The sequence below is a fragment of the Ciconia boyciana genome, chromosome 3 (genome assembly GCF_034638445.1).
Source record: "Ciconia boyciana chromosome 3, ASM3463844v1, whole genome shotgun sequence".
In the NCBI taxonomy this organism is placed as follows: Eukaryota; Metazoa; Chordata; class Aves; order Ciconiiformes; family Ciconiidae; genus Ciconia; species Ciconia boyciana.
Window position 1 is genome coordinate 60,156,848 of NC_132936.1, and position 25,360 is coordinate 60,182,207.

General features: G+C 41.1%; 1 protein-coding gene across 5 annotated transcripts in view; it reads left to right on the plus strand.

Annotated features, from left to right (window-relative positions):
- NCOA7 (nuclear receptor coactivator 7) overlaps positions 1 to 25,360 on the plus strand; it is an 88,956-nt gene that overhangs the window by 30,936 nt on the left and 32,660 nt on the right. For all 5 annotated transcript variants that reach the window (XM_072855787.1, XM_072855786.1, XM_072855790.1 and 2 more), the window contains one exon: positions 8,925 to 9,178. In XM_072855787.1, coding sequence (XP_072711888.1) covers positions 8,925 to 9,178 — 254 coding nt within the window. The remainder of the gene's footprint in view (positions 1 to 8,924; positions 9,179 to 25,360) is intronic.

The following is a 25,360-nucleotide window of genomic DNA, read 5'->3' on the forward strand; positions in this document are numbered from 1 at the left end:
GTGGAGCTGAAGTAAACGCTTGTGTGCGAGAATGGGGACAGCTCCTGGGGACAGGATCAATGGTGAGCAGAGAGAGAGGCACCTTCTTTTGCTGATGAAAGTGGCTTAAAATGCTTCTTCGAGTTACAAGCTTTTCCTCGAATAGTACCATGCTCCTCCTGAATCCTAGGGTTTTGCTGTGCTTGTTGCCCCAGTACCACTGTACTCACCATGCTCTATTTCTGACCGGAGCCAGGCGGGGATGCTTGAGAAAAAAAGAAAAAAAAGTGAGTGCTTGCAGGGATCCTTCATGAGTGTGCCCGCAGATGTGCAGGCTTCTAGCAGTTTGTGGTGTGGGTACCTGCTGAGCAAAAGAAAAAAAAGGCTGTGTCCCTGTGACACTGTTCTCCATAGGACTTTATAGACCCTGCCATGATGCATTTTCATAGTTGCTTTTTCTATCTGTTATGTCTTTGGCAAACACAGCATGCCTAAGCCATTTATTTTTAGCTGCTTTTCACTTTATCTGAAAGTACTTCTTGAAAGAATTTAATGTGGTGCCCTTGGTACTTCTCATGTAAGAAATACTAAAATACCATTCCCTGAGATTTTTTTTCCTGGAGGTGGGTTGAGCTACGTTATCGCTGCATAATGTATGGCACATTTCCCTGAGATTTTACTTTAACCTACTGTTGATTTTTATCTACTGTTTTATCACTTCATTGTAAATGTTTATTGCCATTTGAGTCACTGAGCGCTAAATTTCCTTCCTGTTTTCAGTCAGTTTAATCAATACTAAAACTGGCTCTGTATTATCAGGAAAGTTTGGAACTTACCTGATCTGAGCAAGTGGGTGTGCAGTGATGACTGTATGGAGCGGTACACATCCTCCACAGCTCTCCATGTACCCTGTCGTTGTCTTTCTTCTTTTGGGTTGTTCTCAATTCTTGTACTTTGTTTCCCTATGTTAATCAGTTACTAATTTAAAAGGGCCTTTCTCTTTGTTTCATGAAAGTTGAATTTCTTGAAGAGTGTTCAACTGAGGCAGGGATGGAGGAGTTTATCAAAGTTTTGGGGAGAACTTGAGATGTGTTTCAGCCAGTCTGATTACCATGTGCTTATTGTCCTCATCAAATAATCTTAATAGTTTTAATGTGGTGTGACTCTCCTGTGCAGAATCTGTGCAGCTTCCCTGTAACATCCTCTTTTGCTGTGTAACTGTAGTTCTCTTTTTCTTACAGTTTCAGCTGATGTCAAGGGGAGTGGGAGCTCAGGGAGCTGGCACTGAGTGTGGGAGAGCAGCTGGAGCCCAGCACCAGCTGGAGGTGACAGGGCAAGGCCGTTCCTCCCTGGCCAGGGCTTCGGTGCAGGGAGAATGTCCTGCTGAGCCACTTTGGGAGAATTTGTTGCATGTGTAGGAGCAGTTTGGGATGATTAATGAACACCACAGTAGGAGAAAATATCTGGCATTGTTAGCTGAGGAGGAGGAGCAGCATGGGAGTGTGGTAAGAGTCCAGTCGGTATTTGTGACGAGGTAGATCTGTGGTGCGGGTTTAATTGAATAAGCCTGTTAAATGAACTTCAGGCAAAGTTAAAGGAGTCATCCGAAGGGAGGGATTTCTTTGTTTTTTCTTCTGCCTAAAGCTGTTCTTTGAGAGCCTGCAGTAACTGAGGTTATAAGAGAAGGAATTAAATAGATGTCTAAATCAAACAAAACAGCTTTCCAAAATCCTTTCCCTATGGAAAAGATTTTATTAAATTGTTGTCATGGTGATGGAGTGCTGGATATATCATAACCTCTTTTGCTAAGTAAACAAAAAAGATGGGGATACTTTTTGCCTTTGAAAATAGAAAGTTTATTAAGCTGTGTGGGAACATTGTATTCTTAAATTTAAGAAAATAAAAACTTTCTGCCAGCTCAAAACTCTCGAGTTTTACCCTGGGAAATGCTGATTCCCCCCCCCCCTCCCCCCCCCCCCAAATAAACATAAGAGAGCTTAAGTGGGATATTTAAAATTCCCTGATATCAGTCAGAAGCCTGGGGCAAAAATTAACACATTTTCATTTAATCAAATAACTTTTTTTTATCAGAAGGTACAATGTCTTTAAAATTCCAGAACAGCTTTACTACTAATCCTTCCCTCCACATTACAGACAATGAAACAGAGGTAGAGTGACTTGGTTTTGTAAGCTAATGGCAGTATCAGGAAGAAAACGGACATACCCTGATTGTCAGTACAGCACTTTACTCTTTGGAGCATGCCAACTTTCTTGAGCGTTGCTGATGACTGACCGTGTGTGAAACCTGGTGCTGGTATTTGCTGTAAATTAGTCACAGGAGTTCCAATAAAAGTGGAAATTTCCAGCTTTGACCTGTGCTACTAATATCAGAGCTTTCTGTAGTTGCTGTTTGTCATTTGGAATGACCAGAGTGTGGACGCTTTTCAGTGTTTGCAACCACCATACTGCAACCACGCTGTTGTCCGTGATAACTATTTCAGAGTTAGTTTTTTTCAGTAGGTTTTTTTTCCATCTGCAGTTAATTGTTTAAATCTCTCATTAGAAGTGTGTTCCATCCCTTATTTTTGCCTTAATAGTCTGTTTTAATAGTAAACATTACAGCCTTGTGGCTTGCTCATTTCCAAACCAGCATGCATACCAGCCTGAAATGGCTGGTGTTTCACAGAGCATGCTTTCTTGCAGGGTGGATGCTCTTTAGTTTTAGGAAGATTCCTCACAGAGGATTAACAGATTTGTATTCATTTCTGTTGTGAAGTGAAATTAGCTGCACTGAGGGAAGTTGGGAGTGAAGTATTATGGTCTGGCAGGCAATCTGACTTCCTTTGGCTTTGCAAACAGTAATGATTTATTTTGTCTAAGATTGCTTATTCGTCAGGTTACATCAGATGGGATGAGAGCACAGCCGTGCCCAGAGCTAGCGGAGTAGTGCTGGCACTGAGTTGGGTGAAGGGAAGATAGATGATCTGTGTGGGCTGGAATAGAATAGCTGACTAGGATCAGACCAGTGGGTGCCTAACGGGAATTTTTACTGTAAGGTTTCTGTATATAGTTGGGGGTTTTTTTTAATGTCATGAATTTGATTTATTTAGCTGTTCTGGATGGCATGTAGGGTACAAAGAAATTAGTACATATTATGTTGAGTGCAGAGATTTAAATTAAGATGAAAATGGCTAATTCTGAATGAAATAATTGGGGTGTATATAATTTTGTATACAAAGTAAATTAACAGGAATCTTGATGGGAACAAAACAGATTAAGATGTTTGAAGTGTTTTAAAGTTATTTTTACAAGTTCTGTTAATCTTACTGCATATATGCATAAATGGATTAAAAACCCCAGCATTTGTAGAACATGATCTGTTTGTGCTGTGCAGGATGTTAAGCTGATTGCATGCCAGATATCAAGGCACATTTTAGAGGATGCACATTGTGGAAAATTTCCCAAAAGGAAAACTGTGTCAGCTTCAAGATAAAATGAAGATTTCTTCTGCCTTCCCCCTTCTTTTTTTATATTTTTTGGAGGGCCACTTTGTTAGATGCTTTTGTTTCTAAAGCAAGAGTAGTCCATGCTAATACATTATAAAATCTATAAAATACAATCTAATACATCATAAAAATCATGCCTTATTATCCCAGGTGTTTTTTAGAACATCCTACGATATGGACCTAGTGCCCTTTGTCTATGATTAATTATTATATATCAAATGAGGTCCTATACAATTGTTGCTAGGCATCTCTTGAATAAGTGTTAACCAAAACCAAATGGAATTTCTAGAAAAATATTGTTGTCAGATTTCCATTTCTTTATTGTCTCAGTTGCATAGTTTTACTGGTTGCTTGTAGTCTTCTAGTGAAAGTTGTGCAGATAACATCACCCCTCCTTTCTCTGATCATTTTCTCTTTATGCTAACCACCTACCTTGTTAGTGTAATGGGAAATTCAGGCTGTTTTGTTCTAAAAATGCAGATTTATTTGCCTTTTGTAAGCAGTCAAATAGCCTTGGGTCTGGAAGATGAAGTAGACCATATCTTGAAATCTTTCCTAGCTCTTTTCCTGTAAGTCAGTACCCAAGCTATTAAGCAGTCAGTTGCAAATTAATTTAAGTGAGCACTGCTGACCTTGTATTTTTACCTGCCTACTCTGGAATTATGTCAATTTCATATCGTTAGTCTTTATTAAATGGTATGAGAATGGTGTTTGTGTTGCAGAAAGTTTCTGTTCCCTGTTCCCTCTGTAGGATAGATGTCCAAAAGATCTCTGCAGCCAGCTTGCACTGCCCATTAAGAACCAGTTCCTCTGATTCTCATGGGACTCAATGGAAAAGCCCCCATGTCATCCGTTGTGCACTGTAACAGACTGAAAACTTTTACTGGAAAACTCTGTTTGGACAGACTTAGAAAATGGCTTATCAGTTGTTGCTCAGAAAACATTTTGAGGAGCTGTAAAAGGATGCTTCTACATAAATTCAGAAGAAATGTTTTGCCTGTCAGAACCAGTTAGCTTGGAAAACATTTTCTGGCATCTGAATGAAATTACAGATGTGTAAGACTCTTTCCTCAGAAACCGGAGTGTTTTTGCAGATAAGCTGTTTGTTTCTTCTGCCTTCCCTTTTTCTCTCTCCCTCTTCCTTCCCCCAGCAACATTCCTAGTGAAACACAACATATTCATTGACTGATACTGAAAAACAAACATCTTCTGCAGTAACACCTTATCCGTTTACTGGAAAAGATGCATATTGTTTTATCTGAAAGGCTGAGTTAGTTGCAAAACCTGACACTGATCAAACTCAGGAGTTTCATTTATTTATTTATTTATTTGGCCTTCAGCTCCCTTTTCCTCTCATAACCATTACGACAAGACTGAATGTTGGTTTTATTCAGAGAAATCCCCTTTAAAATTGAAAAAAACCACTCAAAATCTTACAAAGTAGTTGAAAAAGGAAATAGTTTGACAAACAGTGTTCTTAAATCCATCTTCGATAGCAGCTCTTGCCGTGAAGGGTGGGAAATACCAGAGAGCTGGGAGAAGAGCGGATGAGACCTTCAGCCTCCAGCTTCTTCAGGAGGTGAGCGGTTTGAAATCTGAGCAGGATGGGGGCTGGCAGCTTGTGTGGGTGCCTGGTCTGCCTTGCTGGGATGTGCAAGTCAGTGTGAGAGAAGGGCTGGTAGAGGCTGAAAGGGGTGCCTCAAGGGGATGGGGTTTTGTTTAAGATGCAGTGTTGTGGTTTAGCCCCAGTGGGTTCAGCCCCACACAGCCGCTCACTCACCCTCGCCCCCCAGTGGGATGGGGGAGAGAATCGGAAGAGCAAAAGTAAGAAAACTCGTGGGTTGAGATAAGAACAGTTTAATAATTGAAAAAAAGAGAAATAATAAATGGTAATGAAAAGGAAGACAACAAGGGAGCAAGAGAGGAACAAAATCCAGGAGAAAAACAAGTGATATAACCATTCACCACCCGCTGACCGATGCCCAGCCAGTCCCTGAGCAGCCATCGCTGCTCCCTGGCCAACTCCCCCCAGTTTCTATAGTGAGCATGATGCCATATGGTATGGAATAGCTCTTTGGCCAGTTTGGATCACCTATCTTGGCTGTGCCCCCTCCCGGTTTCTTGTGCACCTGGCAGAGCATGGGAAGCTGAAAAGTCCTTGACTAGTGTAAACATTACTTAGCAACAACTAAAACATCAGTGCGTTATCAATATTATTCTTGTACTAAGATCCAAAACACAGCACTACACCAGCTACTAGGAAGAAAATTAACTCTATCCCAGCTGAAACCAGGACACGCAGGAAACCCTCCGACTGTGCTCTTCACAGCCCAATCTCTGCTGCAGTTTACCAGTGTGTGTTAATAACAGGACTTTATTTGCTATACTAAGAGGGTGCACATAACGACAAAAAGCATAGTAAATTTGGGGCTGCTGTTGTGGTTTTAAATGCTGCTGAAGGCTTGTTTTGGTTCCCTGGGATGATATAGTCAAGGTTTTTCAAGAGTGAGTGGAGAGTTTTGCGTAATTTTGGCCAGGCTTTAGAGACCTCTAAAAGCAGCATCTTCCGAGCAGAGATCATAACCCCAGGCAGAGTTGCAGTAACTCCGAGTCCTGTGATGAACATCATGGATGCTCAGTCTGCATCCAGTATTTTTTCTAGTGCCAAGGTTGCTGCTTTGAGAGTTGGATGGTCATTGCCTTGAAACAGAGCAGTGGGCAGGAGGAGTAGGCTTGGCACTATCTGAAAAATCTGATGCCTGTCATAAGGATGGAATAGAATTATGGAGTACACAGATTCTTGATCACTCTTACCTGAAAAGTGCCTGTGGCGTTGCCCATCCACAGCAGCAGCTGTGTGCCACGGATGCTCTAGGTTGTGTAATGAGCTCTCGGTGGGCTGTGGTACATGGGAATCAGGCAAGATTAAACGCTACGGGGGGAAGCATCAGTCAGTGCTGTTGCAGTTAGTCAGTTCAGACGGTCTTTTCTGCTTTCCTCTTTTCTGTCACTAACAGACCAGTTCTGTGTTAGCTCTTTATTCTTAAAGTTGCCTAGGGCAACTTTGAAAACTCTAGTTCAAATGAATATGTTTTAAGGAAAGTCCTGATGGAAGCTGTTAGTATTGTCATGAGGACTGTTGACCTCTAGAGAGGTTTTTCTCTTTATTCTTTTTTTTCCCCTCCAAAAAAGGGTTCAATGTTTCCATTATTAGCTTTTCTTTGTTGCTGTTTTGAGATACTACGTATATGCTACAGAAAGCTTACTTAACAGAGTTTGTGATCAAAACAAACAGACAAGGAATCTGAGGACGGGAGGCGCTGATGCAATGTGAGTAGAAATGGGGCTACCAGTGGGTGCTCGCCAGTTCTCGTCTACTGAAGCAGATGATTGGGGTACCCTGTGATACGCACACATGCAGGAAGGTCGTTGAGTAACTACAGTAAAACATCAGGGCTGTGTCTGATTTACAAGTCTGGAATCAAGTACAACCGTGAGGTAAGGATATGCCATTTCAGCGTAGAGAACTGCTTTGCAAAGATTTCTACCAGGGCTAAATATAGACATTGTGTATGCAATGTGACTGTAATGTTTTGCAGTTGCTACAGCAGCCTTTAATCAGGACTGTGGCTTATTAGTCAAAAATAAGCTTCCTTTGCATACTCAAATTTTCATTAGTCTAAACAAAATACTTAATTTGTTATATAGATATATTCACTTTTATCTTTTATAAATCCCTTGTAGGTCATTTTCATATGTAGTCAGGACCTGATCTGTAAGGTTTCACACACTAAATCTCTTTTGCTGTGCAGAGCGTGAACTACTACTAGTTGTCTTACAAATCAGTGGGTTTGAATGAATGGGGAACTGCTGCAGAAGTAGGACCCATCCTCACTGAGCTGGCTGCAGAACATGGATCTCCTGCTACCATACTTTGGGAAGCACTTAGGAAATGTGTATACATATGTGTGTGACAGACACAGCTTTTGCAAGACAATCTCTTGGTTGTTTTACTGGAAAGTGTTGGTCACGTGTGATCTGAAAAACTGCTCTTCTCCAAGGTCTCAAGCTGGATATTCTAAACTTGGGAACTGGTTTTAATGTTTTATTTAGGAAAAAAAAAGTAAAAAAAAAAAAGTATGTGTAGCCTGAAATATCTTACTATAATTCTTAAATGCTCTCGGTGTTTATTTTTCTGTTGTAGGCTGAAGAAATATATTGATAGAAAATAAGTACAAAAAGTGGAAGGAAGAATCTCTGAAATTCCTGCATTATATTAACTTAATACATTAAGTTTTCCTTTACGTAAACTACTGCTGTGAGATCATAATCTTTTCCCATTTGTGGTGACTCATTGACTGTCTGTATTTTCTAGGCATAATTCTTCCTGTGCACGTAACAAAGTTCTTAGCATCAACGAGATTAATATAGTACTCCCCTCCCTTAGATACCTTGTAACTAAGAAGTTAATGTACTGGAGAGAAGGATCATTAGGTAGATTAGTTTTTTGTTTTGTGTGGTATGTGTCGGTGATTCTTAACGGAGGACTATTTTAGTGATGCTGACCCTCAGCCCATAAAGTCAGCCTTTGCTGTTGCTAAGCAAAGTCAGTGCTAAAGGTGGTGATTTAGCAGAAAATTCTGTTAGGATTCCTGAAGCATCTTTCTCACTTGAGCTATGCTTTAAGGAGTCTTCTAAAAAGAAAATACTCTTGTTGCTATATATAGTGATAAGTTGGAAGATTTATAGGCAGCTCGTTAAGATTTCTCTCAGAAGAGCTGTAGCAGCTGGAAAATGTTCCTGCACAAGCAGTTTGCAGCCACATCGGTTGCGTTGCAGAAGAAGCTGCTGGGTGACACCTGGAGTGCTGTCAGGCGGTGTGGGTTGTGCAAGAACAGATGTGGAGTAGCATGGGTGGCTGCTGGGAGATAACCTTGGACAAAATGGAAATAAATAACAAGTTTATATCAAAACAAGTAGCTTTATAAAGCAGGAGCAGTTGGCTGTGAAGTTATGTTAGCTGTTGCATTATAATACATGATGATCTGAGGTTTTATTTTATCCTAAGCTTCATCTTGAAAGTGTGATTCAGTATCTTGTTTCTACATTTAGATGTATGGTCGTTTAAAAACAAAACAACTTTTCAATGTTTTTTGTTTCTTTTTCTGCATTCCTTATCCCTGGTAAACAACAGGCCAAACTTTATTACCTTTTTTGTTATTTTTGAGATATCCTTGAGGTGATGATATGATGATTGAAGAGTATTCTGTAGGATAATCTTAGCTACCAAATTACTGATGCAAAGTGTGTGGTTTTTACTGAGTTGTATGGAATTCTGATATTAAATTAATTAAAAAAAAAATCAAGTTAGCAAGTGAGTTAACTTGTCTGTAGAGGTTGGCTACACCTTAATGTTGTGGGTTTTTTCTTTATGCATAGTTTGAAAAAGAAAAGGCAAGCCAAACAAACCACTGAGACTGTCTCTGCCAATTCCCCTGGATCTCCTCTTTCCAAAACACCACCTGAGAAAGATGATGAAAGTAAAGTTATTTTGGAGCAAATCAGTTCCTCTGAAGACAACTGTAAATTTGCTGGGGAAAAGGAAACTGTTCCAGACAAAGAAAAGAAAAAGAAAAAATACAATCAACTGAAAGACATCAGACGCACGGAACTTAAAAGATACTATAGTACTGGTGAGTTATGTTCATGCTATAGTATTTTGAAATATGTTTGTTTTGATAGCTTGTTAATGTACTTTTCTCATATTCTATAGGCCTTCCTTAAAAGGATAATTGGCTTGGATATCCTTCCTGTAAAAACAAACAAAATTATGTAGTTCTGCATATCATCTGCTTCTAACTTTAACCTTGCAGTTCTTAAAACATATGTATTTCTTGTTTCTCAGTTCTAAAACTCAGTGTTGTTATAGGCAACAGTTAAGTTTATTATTGCATTTTATTTAATTTTTTTTTTAAGAATTGTCTTCAGTGTTTTATGGCATTGGGGTTCAGCTTTTTTGGTGGGGTTATTTGTTTCATAAATTGATGTACCCTGTTTAAGACTTCAGTCTTAATTCATATTAATTTTGTCTGCTGAAGTGTGAACAAGTAAGTAAATTAACTACGTATTTTTAAACAAGATGTCAAAGGGATTGTGTGCTGGAAAACTTGTTTCTTCCCCTGACCCCCAACTGTATCAGTACCTCAGTTAATCATAAATATCTTTTTTAGATTTATTCTTGCAAGTAATTCAGAAAAAAAACAGTTTGTGCATAAATATATGTGAGATGAGTCATACACAGCTCTGTTTGCAGTTATGGTTTGTCATTTGTAAGATACTCTTAAGTAATTTTAGATATGATTTATGAAATACTTCTCCTTCCACATTTTCTCTTGGTATTTTGTAGGAATGATCTTTTAGATTAAGGAGAACTCTGGTTCCATCTTGGAAGGAATCATTTTTTAAAGAGAAAGTAGGCAACACAAAATCGTAGTTATCCTAGAGGCAGATTTCTTTTCTGCTCGCACGGTGTGCATGAATGGCTGGCTCCTAAGAAGGAGTCCTCATTAGGAGAAGGAAATGAATCCGCAGTAAAAATGTTGTTATGTGTTGGCTGGCGCATGCATACTAGTCCACACCTGGAGATTGTCTTTTATGAGGCAACACGGGCCTTATGAAAAAGAAGATAAATCTTGGAGTAATGTTTTCTGGCAAGCTCAAGAGTTTACAGTGATTTATTAACCAGTCCGTAATTTTTGGCAGGTTTAAATCTGGTGAGATCAGTAATCTGGGAACGAAAAGAAACCTTGCTTCACTTTGTCTGAAATTCTGACCACAGTGTTCTTGAAATAAAATCTGTAGAAGGAAAACTGGAGAATTGTTAATGAATGAACCTGTGAACTCTTTCTATTTTCTAAGTATGCTAATTTAAAAAAAACAGACACATCAAAATACAAACTCCTGTTGCATTCCTAGTAAAGCGCTGCTTCTAAAAGCAGCGATTTATTGTGGGTTTGTAACTAAAAGAATTTGGGGTATTTTTGAGGTAGCTGAATTTTGTTTCTCTAGTGTTACAGTAGTTTTGTGAAAAACACTGCAACAGTTGGCACTTGCAGTGGAGAAAGCGGGGAGAAGAGGGATGATGGCATCCTTCTCTCTCAGTGAAGATTGCTTCAGGGTGGGCGAAGGAGAACATAAAGCTCTCCAGGTCGTCTTTGGCTTGTCATCCAACAGTCAATACAAACTCAGGTTTTACTTATGTTTGTTTCACAGGCGTTCCCATGTTTTGTGTGGACTGGCATTGTTGGGGGGTGTGACTTGAAATGTTGCTGGCTGTCATGTGAGTGTGCAAAGCCTCTGGGTTCTGCAGAAATTCAGAATTTCTGTTGAGAAATACAAGAATTTAATGCTGCTGTTGAGCTGAGCCCAAACCCAACTGATAAAATCCATAGAGAGAGAAACCCCTTTGTTATTTAAATTCCTGCTTTTGGTTGTTCCTAAATAAGGACTTTTACCCCACTGAAGTATCAAAATTGTGGAAGTGAATGTGTGGAGAGAGATGGAAAATAGTTGATTGTGAAACAAGTGCAATAGCTCCACGTTCCCTATGCAACTCTCAAAATGAAGTCATTTCAGTGGAATCGTTTGTTGCCATAGTATTAGTGTGCATGGCTTACACCTGCCTTCGTCCACTGCAGCTATACCTGTCAGTGGTTACCTGCTTAGCCATTTGTTACTGCTGCTCTCCTGAAAGTTGCTGCCTTTGCTAACATCCTGAGCAGTCTCCGAGAGCTCTCCCTACACCCATAGCAGCCTGTACGAACTGGACTTGTTTAGTTAGCCGTCACCTGCGTGTGGCAGAGGACAAAACCATCCATCTCGCTGAGCTGAGTTCTGCCAGAAGGTGTGCATTCAGTGGTTCCTTGCTGGAAAACGTTAGCTGCAGTGGTGGGAAGGTACTGCCAAATCTGTAAAGACTTTAATTGTTGATATGCTTTCGTATGAAACTTGCCGAGAGGGATTATCCGTGCATATACATCTTTCTTCGTTATTTAACATTATGGATGCATATACCTCAATTTTTTTTCTTCCACATGATTTTTTCCCTCTGAGTTGTCCCTTTATTGATGTTTCTGAGGTGCTCTGACTAAACCAGTTTGTCTCTCTCTTAATTATGGTTGACCATTTTTCTGAGTGTGTTTGCACAAGGGCTTGGGGGTTTTGTTTGGTAGTTGTTTTTTTTTCCAATTACCCAGCTTTGACTTAATGTCTAGAACTTTAAGAAAATCTGATACAGGAATTACTAATTCTTTTTCTAAATGCTTTCTGCACTTTGCCAAAATGCTTAGTTTTCCTAGTCAAAAGAAAAATGTGTTGGGTGTAGCAACATTCTTGCAGATTCTCATCTGTGTGTTGAGATAACTATGCATACGCACTTTATTTTGTGGCTTAATGGAGGTCCTGTCGTTAGCTGCTTTGAGCCTAGAAGGGTTGTGTCTGTCAGTCTAACAGAATGAAGACCCCTGTCCTCTGAATAATCTCCCTTTCATACTTCACAGGACTATAAATCCTTCTTTATTTATTGTTCTAAGAGAAACAGAGAAGGAACATCACATCTCACTATAATTTGTTCCTTGCACACCACGTCCCTTCATTAGAAGTTTGTGAATGTGTTTGCCTTTATGAATTCGTAAATGCTGACAGTGACATCCTTACTCTTTCACTTTGAATGTCATGCCTTTTAATGGATTTATGCAAGGGCTGATACTCTGTCAGAAAGATTTTGTTGACCTAGTAAATCCCCCTTCTCCAGTGGAAAGACTGTCACACAGTTTCTGAAGGCTGCGGAGAACTGGAGGTGGTGGTGCTCCCTTCCACACTTTGTAGAAAAGAGAGTGCTTAAAAGACTTTTCTCACTCTTTGAAGAAGGTGGAAGTGCAGCGATGGTGGGAGGAGGTCCTAGCCTGGTACCCGAGTGCTGTGTTATGTCACTGCCTGCAGCCGGCGGGTGGCATCGCCGAGCCACGGCTTGAGCATCCTCTAGAAAGAGATCCTCCAGCATCCCTCTGCCCAGCCAAGGCTGTTCCGTACAGCAACTCTGCTAGCACTGTGGTGGCACCGGTACAAATAACCTAATGGTATGAGGTGTTGATCATTTCTCTTGAGGCACTGCTAAATGGCTGAACAGATCCTGCTGCCAGAAGGTTTCTCCTGTGTTAACCTCGTATTTTCCTTTTCTCTTAGCACTTGTGTTGTTCTTCAGTGGCTCTATAATTCTGGAATATATTTGTACCATTCAATCTCCAAATCTCTAAGACAAGGGCAGATATAGCCCTTGTTTTCTTGTCTTAAAACAACAGAGGCTCTGATACTGTTTGTTATTCTTTCCTGAGGACCAATGGAAATAACACTCCTTTCTCCTTATTTTTGCCTTATTTCTTGGCTTATGTGACAGTTGGCTTCTTAATTTTGTATTCTTACCCTTTCTGCTGTTGTTGCTGCAGTAATCCTTTCAGACTCCCAAGGATGTGTCTGTCTGGCACAGTGCAATGATGTTCTCCCCTTCTTCTTGGGATAACCTAGTTGATCTACTTCTCCAGCTTGGCTGCTTAGTTCAGACACACTTTCTGTGGGAAGCCTGTTTTTGCTGGAAGATGATGACTTGCTAAGCTTCGATTTTTTTTTTTTTTTTAATTCTTTTTTTCTTGTTGTTTTGCCTTCCCCCCCCCCCCCCCCCCATGTCATGGGCTCTAAAACACTTTCACAAACATGAGGCGAGCTGCAGGAACCCAGCACTGGAACTGTAACAGCCTGGAAACACCGGTTTATTGGTTCTAGGGCAAGATCTCTGGGACAGACTTGTTAGGGGGACTCCTGTGACACTAGGAAACCAGGATTCCTGTCAGCAACTGCTAAGCTGGATGAAGAGGATTGTTTGTATTTTGCCACTGAAGACAATGAAATGGGAAAAAAGGTGACCTTCTGAAAGCAGGCAGTGTAACAGTGGTGCAAATTAGGGTTGAGTGCAGTCCTCTGAATTTTGTCCATACATTTATTCCAGCATGATATAATGTGTCTTTCTACCAGATGTGCAGAATATTCCCAGATAGCACTGATTTTGTTTGAAATCATAAGTGGTCAGCGTATGTGAGGAATTGGTCTTCATTAAAAAAAAGCATCATAAAGAAAAGTTTGGTTTAGGTGACTTGTCCTACATCACACAGTTACTTTTATCAGCAAAATAAAATCTAGTTAACTAGCTTGTCATTCTGCTCTCTAGTCATAAAGCCATCCTTTCTCATTCACTGTATGGTGTTCAATTTCTGCAGCAAGCGAGTGGGAGGTGAGACTAACAAAACCTCCTCTTACTGTAGCTCTGACTTCCTGTCCAAAACAAGCAGGAGTCTTGAACACTGTGACAAGAGTCCTGAGAGGGAAAAATGGTATGTGCCCATTTAATGAGACAGGATATTGTATGTTGAATAGGAGGTGCCAGAGTATCTCCCCAAAGTCCAGAGGCAGAAAATGGATGCCTTTTTGACTTGTCCTCCCTGCCATCACTCGGGCCGGGGGTGATACTGGAGCAGCGTGGCATGCATGCAGTTACCAAGCCTCTGAATGTTCTGGGTAGCTGGCCAAGAACAAATGTTAGTAAATAAGAGAGAGGGCATAGCAATTTTCATCACCCATAATGTGGTGAGATTTGCCCTGACTGGCACAGAATCAGCAGAGGCAGCTCCCATGATACCAGCAGTACTTACTCTGTTTCAAAGTTGAAAGTTGCTTGTAATGCAGTGAAAATTTATAGAGAATTTAAATTCTATAAAAAGGTGGGGCACTTACTGAACCCACTTTACATAATAGTTTCTAATAGTTAGGTCATTTGCTAAATAGGCTTAATCGGAAGTGGACTTTTCAGTATATATTGAGTTGAAAATTGAAACTTCCTTCTGCTAATGAGTCCTGGTTTTGTCTTTTCTACTACCTGGTACGGTTATTCAACAGTAGGATGCAGTTGAGGGCTTAATTAAGGTGCTAGTGATAAAAAGGTAGAGTACATTTTAAAAAATAAGAAAGTCCGTATAAGTTCTTGTTGGTAATTAGCTAACTGTAATCAGGCCTGATCTCAGGGCTTGATTTGGTCAGCCCTATTTATGTAGCAAAGTACTTTGTATTCTAAGTAATCCAAGTCATTTACAAACTGGACTGCTCAGTGTTGTTTCAAGTTGCTTAATACAACAGTATTTTCCCAAGTTCTGAGACCTTGCGTAGCCTTTGTGTTTCAGGTTGGCTTCGGACAGCAAAAATTAGAGTAGATGTAAGGAGGGTGAAAAGGGAAATAGTTTGTTTCTTCCAAAATCAAGATCTCAAATTTAAAGGAGCATAGGAAGAAGTTTATTTGGTTGTAATTGCCTGCGTAGATTAACAAGGGGTTTGGAATAACTTGCATATAAGTGTAAACTGGATGTAGTTGGCAGTGGCTGGTTGGGAAAAAAAAAGTACCCATCACATTTGCACAAAGTTGTAAGAATTGTAAGTAGTGGAAGTTACCAATGTTATGTGAATTGATTGGTAATTTGAGCACAGGCAAATTACATATTTTAAAGGTAGGTTGTAGAACAAAGATTTCCAGGATGAGGGGCCTGTTAATTCTGAAAAATTACTTGGGGTACTTGATGTGCATATGTACCTGAGCATAAACTTGCAGAACATTACTTTGGAGAAAAAAAAAAAATAGGTACTTGGAAGTTTTATGCAAGAGAGTAATGGGGATTACTGTGTGACTGCTGCTGAATCACTACGTCTCACTCAGCCTGGTGTCTGTGATTCTAGGGCAAAGAAGTGCTAGAGGGGCCATAGGAACGGCCATGCTGTTTGAGACAGCCCATTTGGTGCAGCATTTGTTCTCCCACAACGGCCACACCTGGATGTCTGGGAAAGATTAAGAACACAGTGAATTTTGTAAAATTATCTGCACTAATGTTCTCCCTGTCCTCTGATGATTTTCAGCTGTTGGGGATCTTCTGAGCTGCTTTTAGTTTGTGCATTTAGGGATTGTTCTTCCATATGTTTACCTTGTCTCTCCCTGGGCCTGTGCAGATTTCTACGATATCTTTTGGTAAGGAGTGCACAGGTTTGCTGCCGTTTGCATGAAGAGCAGTCATGCTCCTGCTGGCTTTGTTTGGTGGCCGCTGGTTCTTGTAGAAGAAACTGAACAGTCAATCCCTACTTGCCATCTCCAAGCCTCCTATGTTTTGTGTTTTTTGGGTGTTTTTTGGTTTTTTTTTTGGTAATCTCTCTATAAAATACCCACCTTCCATCATTTCCTTTCCAGGCTGAAGAACTTTGGCATTCCTTACGTGTAAGCTGTTTCATGGCTTTGCTTGTCCTTGTTATCCTTCTCTGAACCTTCAGGACCCAGGATGCTGGGACAGGGGGTGTTTTTGCTTTTAACTCATTCTCTGACTTGATTTACTGTGAGCTCTGTTTAGCACAGCTCGGGGAGGAAGCAAATGTTTGGGGACAAGAGGGAGTTGTGAGAGACTCCTTCAGTTATAACTCTGCTTGAGAGGGAAGAAAACCCAGAGCCTTATCCTAAATTACTTGTGTAAGTAATTGAAATATCATTCAAAAGAGTTTTGGCAGGCAGAGCAGGCTAGGAGATGGAGAGAAACAAGTGGAGATTAGAAATCAGGGATACCTTTTTAACAGTGGCAGTAATTATTGAGGGGAGAAAATTAAAAAGGGTTACAGTGGGATTTCTGTCACTGGGGAAAAAATACCAGGATTTGGTATTTTCTAAAAGTTACGTTCTACTATAGCAGTTACTCAAAGTAAGATTTGAAATAGTAATGTCTTGTGATCTATTCTGCAAAGGTCAGACTAGGGAATGACACGACTGGTGTTCGATCAGCTAAAACTGAAATAACCAGATGTGTTTCCAAGGGCTGTCTGTTTTCCCAGGGCCTGAATTTTCAGGAAGAGTGAGCGCTTACATTCTTAATTATATTTAAATGCAGATGCACTTAACATATCTGAAAAGTGGCCCCTGGAGGAAGGGAGGAAAACTGTGGAGCAGTTAGTCACACAACACACAGCGAGGCTGTGGCAGGTGTATGTGTGCAGGAGGAGAAAGGGAAGCGTGTCAGGGGAATTAATGAAGAGAGTTGTCATATTTCTGCCAGGGATAATGAAGGGAGATATGTTTGCGTGGTTAGGGCGTCCTTCACTTCCAGGATCCACTGGCTCATCATGTTTGGGTAGTCTGAACTTCCCCAGGTCGTGCCAGCTGCCTGTTGGGTCTTGTGCTTGGTGAGCGCAGGTACCCTGTGAAGTTACTCTGCATGCCTGCATGTGCAGCTCGTTGGAGGTTATTTTGGTAGCCTATCTTATCCTGGGGGAAAAGGCTGGACTCTCTTACAGGTTTTTCTCTTCAGTGTTTCCTGGGAGGGCTGTGGACCAGGCAGATTGGATGCTTTGCCTCTTCCCCCACCCCTGCAGTGCCCAGGTATATCCGTGCTATAGTCTCTCTCCCCTGCCAAGTGACTCTCTGTAGCTCTCTGGGGATCTCTGCCCACAGGAGAGAGGCAGAATATTCTTTTTGTAGTTTCAGACATGAAGTTTACATTTGTAAGATTTTTATCCCTTTAAGGCAGGAATATTCATAAACCAAGTACATAAGGAGCATGAGAGTGCATTTGAAATCATATTGCAAATCTTTTAGTCTCCAAGCAGAGGTGTGAGGGAGTCATTCTCAGGAATTCTGCATAACTCAAGCCTGGCGTCCTCAAGGCAGGCTTTTAATTTCTCTTCTTCAACAAATTCCCATATTATTGTGCTTGAAATACAATGTTGGAAGTTAACCTAAATGCTCTAAAAAGCAGAACTCCTTTCACCTGCAGTTAAATAATAAGACAAAGTCAAGCCAGATCTTTTTTTATTTTGTAACACTCTCGCTTCCAGCTCTCCACAGTGACATTTTCTCATGTCTCGTCATTCTGTAGTGATGTCTGTGATGCGACTCATCAGGTCGTGCTTGGGATCAGTAGCATGTATAAACTGAGTTGCTCTTTTCTATGGCTCCTGAGGATCTGCGTGATGAAGTGCTGGCAGTCAGCAACACATCACATGCTGATGTCATCTCTGTACACGAAAACAGGGGATGTGTCCTGTATCTTTACAGTCTATATTTTTGACCTGTGACCTTGCAATCACCAACCAATAGAAAAAAATTCACTGAACCTTCCTTTTCTGCATCCCCTCATCTCTTGAAATAATCACCGACCCTTTTTACCTTGGCCTTTGTATAAGAAACCTGGAACTAGCTCTGATTGTCACCATATCCCTCCCAGGGTGCACTTTCATAAACAGTTTAAGCCAATCTAAGGTGTCCGTGTTGCTGCTAAAAGAGGATATACTGCCCGTCTTCCTCCTGAGCCCAGCTGGGTCATCCCAGTCCCAGCCTTCAGCCGTCACTAGCTCAGAGAGTCAGGAGCTGCTTTCCCTAGGCTGGCATCTAGCGACCTTGGCCAGTGCAGGGCTGGTGGCAGAACACGTGGAGGAAGAAGGTTGGTGGAATTGCCCCTTTCAGCGACAGCTTCATTGTAGGTTGGTTTAAGCTGCTCGTGGAGCTGTGCCCAAATCCAGTACTGTTCCAGAGGGACTGATGTTGGGTCTGTTTTCAGGGAGAGCTGTACAGAGTCATATGCGTTAAGGCTTTGTCACTGTCAAGGTAAATTCGCTGAAGAAATTAAAGTTAGATGTGTGAAAGGGTTGATTTTTAAGCATTGCTTAGTATGAAAAGTGTATCTGGTGTCTTTTCTAAAAAAACAACCAACCAACCAAAAACAAAAACACCAAAAAAACCCCCAAACAATGTGCAGTTTAAATTATATGTTGAGGATTTTTAGTGCTTCCTAATGGAAGTCTTTGCTTTTTCTCATTGCCACCATTTTGTTTCTTAAGTTAACCTGAATGAACTCCATCCAGCAGAGGCCTGAGAAAAGCAGTGTTGTGAAAGCTTTCCTTCCTGTACCTAGATTTTCTTCAGTAACTGAAAACAGGATGTAGAATTTACATAAGAATTAGATTCCTGACCACACAGATACTGAGTTCATCCAGGCAAGTGACAGAAAACAAGAACGACCTTCTCTATCTGATCTAAGGATACGTGGTGTGGCTTTCTTCTTCCAGTTCCCGGCAATGCAGCGTATTTCTGTAGTGCGTTCAAAGATTTACATACTTCAGCTGTGTTGTGCAGTTTGATCCGGTTTATGAGTTGATAGCACAAACACCTGCATGGGGTATACATCTGCAGGTGACCAACTTATCCAGAAAAGCTCTTTCACATGCAGTGAATAATGGGGGGGAAATGCTATCCAAGGGAGCACTTACCAGATACTTTATTACTGTCTTTATCAAACTGAAAATGTGGAGGTTTTTTGCCCCTGATTTTAAAGAAAACCAAGGAAAGTAATTTGTTCTGTTTTTTTCATGTAATTCACCTTGCTATTTTTTTGGAGTGTAGACTTCTTCTCTTTTAAGTCTGTGGCCACTGTTGCAATGTGGTAAGACAGCTAAGACCCCACTGGCTGATAAATCTGGCAAAGCACAAAATTCATTTTGTCCTGCAGCTCCACCTGGCTTTATCATTGCTCCCAAGAGGGCCTTTCTTCCTACACAAATACACAAGGAGAGCAGGATATTTTAGATGTAGATATTTTAGATGATCCCTGTCAAACACAGGGATCTTGGGGTAGATTGAATGGTCTTGAATTGGAAACTGGAAGTGACAAGTGGCAGTATGAACAGCTTCTGATCTTGAGTCTGCGCGTTTCTTTTATATGAGTAAAGCTGAACTCTGGATGGGGAGGAGGTTTCTGGATGCTGAGTCTGTGAATTGTCTTATGCAAGTTGGTATTTCTGTGAAAGGTTGACTTAACATTGTGTATTTGTATACTGCTAATCATGCTAGTGGGGAACTAGACCATACTGTTGCCAAACAGTCTGGAGGATATAATAATGCAGTTTTGGGGTTCTTGTTGTGTACATACCCAGTGTACCCAGCGAGTTTGTAGCAGCCCATGCTGAAGTTTCTATTGCTGCATCTTTGCTTTGGCTGTTATTCACACTTCTTAGGTTGAAGACAGCGTGTGTACCTGCATGCTGTGTAATTACTTCCCTGATAGCTGTAGACCTCATGGATGGTAGCTATTTAATCTGCCCTTAGGTAGTAGACATCCATTGCTTGCAGACTGTCTTTTGTGTGGCTGAGAAATATGGTTCATAAACTTTTGCTCTGAAGGAGGATGAAGCACTTAGCAGCCAAATACCGCATCTTCAGCTGACTGTGGTTAATCCAAGGTGGTGTTGATGTGAAGTAGGACTTCAGTCTGTCTTGTGGATAGCTCAGGCGAACAATGTGCTCCCAAGTCCGTCTTACGTAGGCTGTTGGAGGTTGGTGAAATAGCAGTGGGGAGAGACAGTTATCAGTGGTAAATGAAAAGTAGGTCAGGAAGAGTTCACAGTTTTTATGACACCATGAAGTAGTTATCCAGAGCATGTGGGAACAAGCTCCTGTCATGGAAATGATGATCACTTCCTATTGTTACAGGCATGTCAATATTTCACTGTGACTAACCAGGGCCAGAATAAATACATGGTTACAAGTACTTCCACAGTAAGTGTAGTTAGATCATGTATGCAGAATGCAGGAGAGCACTTGCAAATATTTTCCCATCTGAAATTTTCTGTGGATTTCCTTTTGAATGTCACACTTAGAGCTTTGTGTAACAAGATCTCCTTTTGTTTCACTACTGCTTTGTCTGTATGCAGGTGTGCAGAAGGACACCTGGCTGTGGAATGGAAGGCTAAAATTATAACACATCTTTGTATCCAGACAGCATCAGTGGGAACTAAAGACAACCTTCAGAAAAGGAATTGTGATAACATATATCAGACATAGGCATGATAATGAAGAGAGAAAACAATTAATTGTCCTTTTCTAAAGGAAATAATAGAGTTAGGACCTGCACCCGACTGCTTCAGCTGTGATGGAGCTGTTTTTTTCAGACACTCCTACTCTTCCTCATTTCCATCCCCTCATTCTCCCCCTGCCCCATCCCTCCCTTCCCCTTCTCATCCTCAGTGCTGACACCAAATGTGGTTAAATGCCACCTTGCCCTGGGAGGATTAGGCAGATCGGGATGGGGTGAGAGTCAATAGGTTAATGTAGAATGAGCAGAAACTAAAGCTAGGAAACTATTTGCTGTTTTAAAGCATAATGCAAAAAAATTAAGCTCCCCAGAAGTGATGAACTGAAAACTTGTTTTTATGCGATAATATGGATAGATCCAAATTGTACACTGTTGCATTTTGAAATAGTGTTGCTCAGGCTAAAACCTCCCATATGAATGTGATTCATGGTGAAGAGAAGCTGCTTGTATCTTGGATCTTGTTCTCTGCTATAGTAACAGTTATATAATTCCTTAGAGATAGTAATTGTTGTATAATTCCTTATAGAGACTAAACAGGTCAAGCTCCGTTTTAAAAATAATGAGGGCTTCCTTCTCTCTTACATCTGTTACTCCTTCTTACTGCTCTGTTGTCAACCATCTTATTTGTTTCTAAAACTTACAGATTTTATGCCATCTTAATCTTTCTGGTTGTCCCTTACAATCGTTAAGTGTAATAAACAAGTTTCATATGTGTAAAATGGTTGTCTTTTTAAAATTTCTTCCTTAAAGTGCCCCAGGCTAGATTTAGACTGCATCCATATGTCTGGTGACTATAGTTTGCTTAGGTAATAGTTTCAAAGTACAACTGAGTGCTGTGAAGAGCTTGATGTTCCACAATGTGAATTAACACCTTGCTGCTGCTGCTGCTGAACAGGGAGTTTTGTGCTTCCTCCCCCTCCTCTGAACTACTTTTTTTCCCTCCGTCTGAACTGGCACTGGCATTCATCTGCTCACAAGGTAAGATGAGTCAGTTCACTAGACCAACAAAGAAAAAAAATTAAGGTAATTGTTTTAATCAGTTGTCTTGTGTCTCTGTGGCATCAGATGAGAGCCAGAGCCCAAGGTAGAAAGAGACGTGAGGACAGAATAGCTTCCCTCCTTTTAGGAGCCATTAATTTGGCTTGTGAAACCATACCCCTGTGTCTGCCCTGAAGAAAAATTGGGGGTCACTGTCACATAATGTAAGATTGAAGGAATCCAGAGCACAAGTCGTACGCTTCTCTGTGGTCTAACTTTATAAATCTTTTGAAACTTCAGTCCTGGATATCTTTGTATAATTGTACTTCATTACACAAACACTTTTCTTCTGCCTTAAGATAGCTATGCTTTAAAAGTAAGCTAGCTACGCTTTAAAAGTAAGCTACCAAACTGATCTTCTAGGCCACTGTACCTTCTCTGAAGTCAATTCAGTAGCTATGTGGGTTTTGTTCCTATTGCACCTCCTAAAGCCAAATCAAATGAATCTTTACGTGTGATTCTTTCATTTTCTTTCAAGTATTTGCATATGGGGGAGTTTGGTTCATCCTGTAAATGCTTTCCTCTACGTAAGCGGTATTGACTTTTGAGCTCAAAGTGTTGTATGGTTGCTTTTACAGTTATTTAACATGCTCTAAATACAACCTAATTTAAGAGCTGGTCGCATTTTTTTTTTTCCTTTTCTCCAAAGTATTCTCCTTTTGTGTAAGGAATATTACTTTACCTGGTTTTGGTTTTTTAATTCCTGTACCACTTTTATTTCTGCTTTTCATTTGTATGGCTGCATTGAACAAATATAAATTTGGAAGTGATATATCTCCTACAAATTTAAAATTACTAACCTGATTTATAATATGAAGTAAGACTACCTCTGCAATGAAGTTCTTTGCCCAGCTGCCAATGTACAGTCTTGGACAAGGCAGAGGTCTACAGATGTACAGCTTATGTTGAACCTTAGGCATTTAAGCAGTCCCTTTTGGTTTTGACACTATTCTGTACATGCGCTTGGTGTTTTGACACTTTCTAGTATTATAGTATGGCAGCGTGAACTGTCAGTTCCAATAAAGTAAGGAATAAAACTTCAAAATGTCCTAGCGTAAAATCTTCAAGAGGGATGCAGTTACTTCAGAGCCCTAAATTGCTCTGGGAAAACTTCACCCAGGCACTTATGCAAATCTTACCCAAAATGAAGCAGGAGTTGGTATCTCCATGCCAGTTACATCTCCTCCAAGAGCAAAGCCACGTATGGTTTTATAATACAATTGACAACTGTTAGCTTTTTGCTCAGTCTCAATATGTATTTCACCCTTGTGTAAGGAGGTGTTCATTTGTGTCTGCAAGAACTTTGCTTATAGAAGTATTCCACTTGCATCATGGGGACTTGGTTTAAAAGTCCAGAGAGGTGGTAGATGCCCCCATCCCTGGAAACATTCAAGGTCAGGCTGGACGGGGCTCTGAGCAACCTGATCTAGTTGAAGATGTCCCTGCTCATTGCAGGGGGGTTGGACTAGATGACCTGTACAGGTCCCTTCCAACCTAAACTATTCTGTGATTCTATGAAAAATTGTATGAACTGTTCCCCAAAATGTGACTAGCAGAAATGAGGTTGTTTTCTCTTAACTGTTGTTCTTTTGCATCGTGAAACACAAAACACTCTCTCCATTGGAGAGATGCTCAGGACAGTTACGTTTTCTGTACATTACATTCCCTAGGGCCGTACAAAATTATTTATTGAAATCTAACGAGCTGTTTAAAAACAGTCTCTGTGTGTGTTACAGTTCTGCCTCAAACCCAAAAGGGAATGCGATCTTTGTTTTGATCTACAGACAACTGAAGATGATGTTTGCTCATGCACTCAGTCTATCTCAGAGAGGCTTAAGACACAAAACATTTGCACCATGTAGGACATTTTTCCCCAGCACAAAAGAAAAGGATGTGTAACCAGTTTACTTAAGGGTAAAGAAAGACAGACGTGATCATTGCAGCTGGGAGCATTCTCCTGTCCACCTGATAAGTATCTTAACTTGTTCCTAATACGTATTTTGCAGCAAAGCCTTGTCCTTGTCAGACCTGAAAAGCGTGTTCATGGTCCCAAAGACTTCTCTCCTTTTTCTGCCGATATTCATTGCTCTATCAGAAACCTGTTACCTCTCACAATAGCCTTGTCTTTGCCTGTTTTTGGCTACAAGGACCTCCCACCCCCTATCTTTGTGTTTTCTCCTTCCTTCTTCCCCATGACTCCAAATATTCACATTGCAGTTAGGCTGCTTTGCACCTGGAAAAAGGTGTGAGAGCGTTCCCTGGGAGTCAGTCATCTCCCTTTTCCCAGGGTAAGTTTCACAGGAGCTGGAGGTAGAGGCTGTCCTGCCATCAGCATCCCCTGTTAGCAGAGGAATGGTGGTGCAGTCTCCATCACAAGGCACGTGCATCTAGAATGGCTTTCTCTACAGGCTTGCTGCACTTTGGCAAACATCACCATGACCTGTTTCTTAAGTACTGCTCTCTACCCACAGAAGTGTGTCTGTTTTCTGTCTGATATGAGGTTATCGGTTGATCTGAATCCTTCCTGTGTCTTCGCACCTAGAGCGAATGCCAGGAACCCTCCACTGCTGCCTTTACTCAGCATCCTCTGCATGTCCTCCCTGCTCACAGCACTGCGCATCCTCTCCTTTAAGCTTCCCTGCTGATCGTAGCGTTCAATATAAAAAGTCTTCTAGTCACCTCTCTTCAGTGCTTCTTTCTTGGGTGCCCAGCGACACGCTGCTTCAGCAATACTCTAGTTTCAGTACATTTCAACTGCTGCCATGTTGTTTTCCAGCTGAGATTTAGAGCTAAAGCACTGGGCTGTCGGCTGCATCTCACTGTTTCTTTACAATAATGTGTTAAATTTTCCTCTTGACAGTTGGAGTGCATGAACTGCCTCCCTCTGAAATTGAGTGGTGGGGTTTTTTTTTCCCTTTTCCTAAACCTCAGAGACCTTTTAAACTAGATCTTTCCTCCTCTCACTTTTCAAGCAGCTCCTCACGAAGGAAACTTTGAAAGCAGCAGCGCACATCTTGCTATCTTAAACATGAGAGCTGCCTAGCTGCCTGGAGCTTGGCACTCTTGGTGAGGGCTCATCCCCCCTGCACTGTCCCTGCAGGGCTTGTGTTTCCTGCTGTGTCCACCTTGTCCAAGTGCCAGCAAAAAAGTGGCAGCGATGCTGCCCTGGACGATGTCTCCTTGCAAGGCTCCTGGTGGGAGGAACCCTGCTGCAGGGAGGCCCTTCGCCCTCGCTCAGCTGGAGGGCTTTCTGAGTGTGCACACCTCTGTGTGTCCCATTGCCCAAAAATGTCCCATTGCCCAAGTGCAGGTGTTGTCTGTCCTCCAGCCCTGCGTATGGCTGCAGGGGAAGGATGGCAGTGGGTCCTCTGTTGCTTTGACTATGGTGGGAAAGGGTCACTTCACGTTTTAATCCAGCATATTCAAGTGGTAATAAACTGTTAAACATGTAACATGTAGCATCGCTTTGTGCCTCTGCAAGCCACGTTTTGGGGAGGAAGCAGTAAATAGAGAGAATTTAAGTTCCTTGAAAATATTTGCAGTTTTTCACGTAGAAGCTGCAGTATATGAATATTGCATGAATATCAATAGCCAAATTCTTATTTAAATGTGCCTTAAAATAACCTCTTCATTTATAGCAAAAGGAGTTACTACCTTTTTTTATATTGGCTCTTTGAACTGCTTGTCATTTTTGTTGGGGCCCTGTATTTTCTGGTGATCTCTTTATTCCTTTGAAAGACTTGCTTGGAAAATAACTGGTGGAGAATCACAATCAATTCTTATTGAGAACAGAGGAAACTTGTTCAAGGCGTAGATATTTCAGAATCATGTGCCTGGATTTGT